The sequence below is a fragment of the Sinocyclocheilus anshuiensis genome, unplaced genomic scaffold (genome assembly GCF_001515605.1).
Source record: "Sinocyclocheilus anshuiensis isolate Anshui unplaced genomic scaffold, SAMN03320099.WGS_v1.1 scaffold1647, whole genome shotgun sequence".
In the NCBI taxonomy this organism is placed as follows: domain Eukaryota; kingdom Metazoa; phylum Chordata; class Actinopteri; order Cypriniformes; family Cyprinidae; genus Sinocyclocheilus; species Sinocyclocheilus anshuiensis.
Window position 1 is genome coordinate 359,719 of NW_015549848.1, and position 3,324 is coordinate 363,042.

General features: G+C 37.2%; 1 protein-coding gene across 1 annotated transcript; it reads right to left on the bottom strand.

Annotated features, from left to right (window-relative positions):
- Positions 1-582: 582 nt before the first annotated feature.
- On the bottom strand, positions 583-2,411 carry LOC107660923 (protocadherin gamma-A7-like). Its single transcript, XM_016450364.1, has one exon. It carries the CDS (start codon positions 2,167-2,169, stop codon positions 583-585), a length of 1,587 nt encoding a protein of 528 aa, XP_016305850.1. The 5' UTR covers positions 2,170-2,411.
- Between the last annotated feature and the right edge of the window lie 913 nt (positions 2,412-3,324).

The following is a 3,324-nucleotide window of genomic DNA, read 5'->3' on the forward strand; positions in this document are numbered from 1 at the left end:
AGGGGAAATAAATGCTACAAGCAAATAAGTTAGTGAGTGAGAGAGAGAGAGAAAGAGAGAGAGAGAGATTTTCTCCATTATTTTCATAAACTTAAAAATGGAAAATGAAATACTTTAAAAAACATTATCAAAAAATAAATAAATATATAAATAAATAAAAAAATCAAATACATCCTTGCATCTTTTGCAGCAAACCCTGTATTAGAGTTATTGAGATAATCTAGTGAGACACTAGACTTCATACTTCATATACTTCCAACAGCGAACTAACACTACATCACATATATACAAATTATACATAAACACATACATATGTTCAGTCCCTAGGTCTGAAACTTTCATAATCTCATCATTCAGATTCAGGGTCCTTCAGTCTGTTGAACAATTTTATATTAGAGATTAGCTTCTCTTTCTAGGACATGAACAATTACTGCATATGTTTATTTTGAATATGTATTAAAGATGGTGATGAGAAGACAGTAAGGCCAAACAATACAAAGAAACACAAAATCCATTAGAGATCACAATTTTACCTCTCCAGAATCTCTCCCCCTGCGATCTGGGATCACTAGAGTATTTCCATTACTGCCAGGGATTATAGTAGAACTTTAGTGCATACATTTCTCCATTTTCAGAGTTAATATTAATGAAAGATGCATATTTGTTTTCATCTCCAGGGTCTCTCCAAATTTTATAGTGTACAACAGCATTTTCATCTAAGTCACGATCAGAAGCAGACACAGAAAACAAAGATTTTCCTGGAATATTGTTTTCCATCACATAAAAAGCATAGGGTGAAAGTGAAAATGCTGGACTATTGTCATTTACATCCGATATCTGCACAGTTATAGTTTTAAATGAAGACAAAGGTGGCTGCCCAGCATCTTTGGCTACTAACGTGATGTCATAGCGAGGCACAGTTTCTCTATCAAGAGATGAGGCTGTGACCAGTGCGTAAATGTTATCTTGGGATGATGCCGTTAGCCTGAAAGGTACTTCTTCAGTTATGTAGCACAACACTTTTCCATTTACACCAGAGTCCAAATCACTGATGCTGATTAAAGCCACTGTAGTTCCAATTTTAGAGTCTTCAGGCACTGCACTTGAAAAAGATGTGACTTCTATCTCGGGCACATTGTCATTTACATCAATGATTTTTATGGTTATACTCTTATCTGATGTGAGAGGAACAGGTCCTTTGTCTGATGCTTGGATATCTATTTCAAAGTTATTCATATCTTCAAAATCTATTTGACCGATCACAGTCATTTCTCCAGTCCTGGAGTTTAAATCAAAAAGTTTTGTAAGCCTATTGTCTATATCCTTTCCAAACGAATAAAAAATCTCTCCATTTGGACCATCATCCATATCAGTAGCATTAACCTGTATAACAGTTGTGCCCACAGGGACATTTTCGTGAAGCGTTACAGAGTAAACTTCTTGTGTGAAAACTGGCATATTGTCATTAACATCTAAAACGTCAACTATTATATCCATTGTCCCAGACTTTGGGGGTCGCCCTCCATCAAGCGCCGTGAGGACTAGCTTGTGTCTACGGCTTGTTTCTCTGTCTAAAGGCTTTTGAAGAATTAAAAAGGGCATTTTGCGATCTTCTCCGCGATCTTTAACCTCTATGCGGAAATTATCATTATGACTGAGTTTATATTGTTGAACAGAGTTCATTCCGCCATCGGGATCCCGCGCCGCCTGTAACTGATACCGAGCTCCAGGTAGGGCTGATTCCGATATTTCCAACCGCTTTTCTTTTTCCGGGAATGTCGGGGCATGATCATTGACGTCCACAATTTCAATCGACACATAGTGGATCTCTAAAGGGTTTTCTAGTGCGATTTTTAGATTGATGACACACGAGCCGCTTCTCTCGCACACCTCCTCGCGATCTATTTTCCCATTTACACTTAAAATCCCGTCTTTCTGATTTACCGTGAACAGCGAGTCGCCTGAGGTTGAAACGATCCGAAATCCTCTCTCCTTTAACGTTCTGGTATCGAGACCTAAATCCTTCGCAATGTTTCCGACCACAGATCCTTCCTTTTGCTCCTCGGAAAGAGAATATCGTATTTGTGCGCATACCTCTCTCCAAAGCAGTATTCCCAGTGCCAAGAATATAAATCTGCGGCGCCATGACGAACGCGCCCTTTGTTGCATTTTGCAGGAAATCAAAACGGCGTTTAAAGATGTTCCACTCTAAAATGTTGACCTATAACAAAGTTAAGCGCTGACCATAAAAATCATGGTTTATGTTCGAAAATCCTTACGTACGAAGCAGGTAGCTCTTGGCGAATGTGCAGGCAATGTCCTCGGCGTTCTTAACGAACTGATGAAGAGAGCGAATGAAACTGCCAACACACGATGCCACGTCAGGTCCGTAATTTTGGTGTGCACTGACACCATGCGAATTTACTTTTCACTGCAAACGAACGTAACTGAGAAATTAAAACAATAGACAGGCTAAGTCGAAAAACAGGTTTATATTACAAAATGATAAACATTGTAAAAAAAGAATATAAAACGGAATAACATGAATATTTAAATAAATAATATTTAGGACAAGAGATGTATGTCCAAATGGCGCACATAATTGATTAGAATTATTTACAAGCCACTGCAGTAGTACGGTTTCATATTTCATGCCAACCAAAACAATTCACTTTTATAGCCCAGGGCTGCGTTTCTCAATATCGATTGATCTTAGAGCTTAAGAGCGTTTTCTACGAATCATTTTATGATCGTTCGTTATTGTTTCACGTGCGATTCCCACAAATGCACTTAACGCAATCGCACGTAGCCGTGCTTTAAGTGCTACTTAGGAGTCGCTATCCGTTTGTCAAGTGCTGAAATGTCACCTTATAGAATGGCTCGTAATTGTAGTACACGCTCGTTTATTGAAATGTTAACCTAATGCTGCGTTCCAGACAACTGAAATATAATAACTATTATATTATATTATATTATATTAATACGTATAATATACTTTACATAATAATAATAACATTTCCTACATTACTTCTTTTATTAATTTTTTGTTCAGTCATTTAATTTAGATGTGTATTTCAAAATTTTTTTGCCGTTTTTAATTATTTCATTTATAAATTCATAAAAACGAGTAATAAAGTGTACAATAAAGTACAATCAATACTTTCTATTATAATCACATTGCACTTGAATAAAGTTAAAGGTGCAATCTGCCGATTGTCCTGCAGGTGACCGCATAAATATTTCTTCTTACGATGCACTTAGGGCTTTACCATTACTCTAGAGCACCCGTAGATCTGGGCTGCGTTTCCCAAAAGCTTCGTAAGC

What these genes read in the sequence shown, in the direction of transcription:
- LOC107660923 (XM_016450364.1), bottom strand. Translation starts at nt 2,169, where the DNA reads ATGCAACAAAGGGCGCGTTCGTCATGGCGCCGCAGATTTATATTCTTG.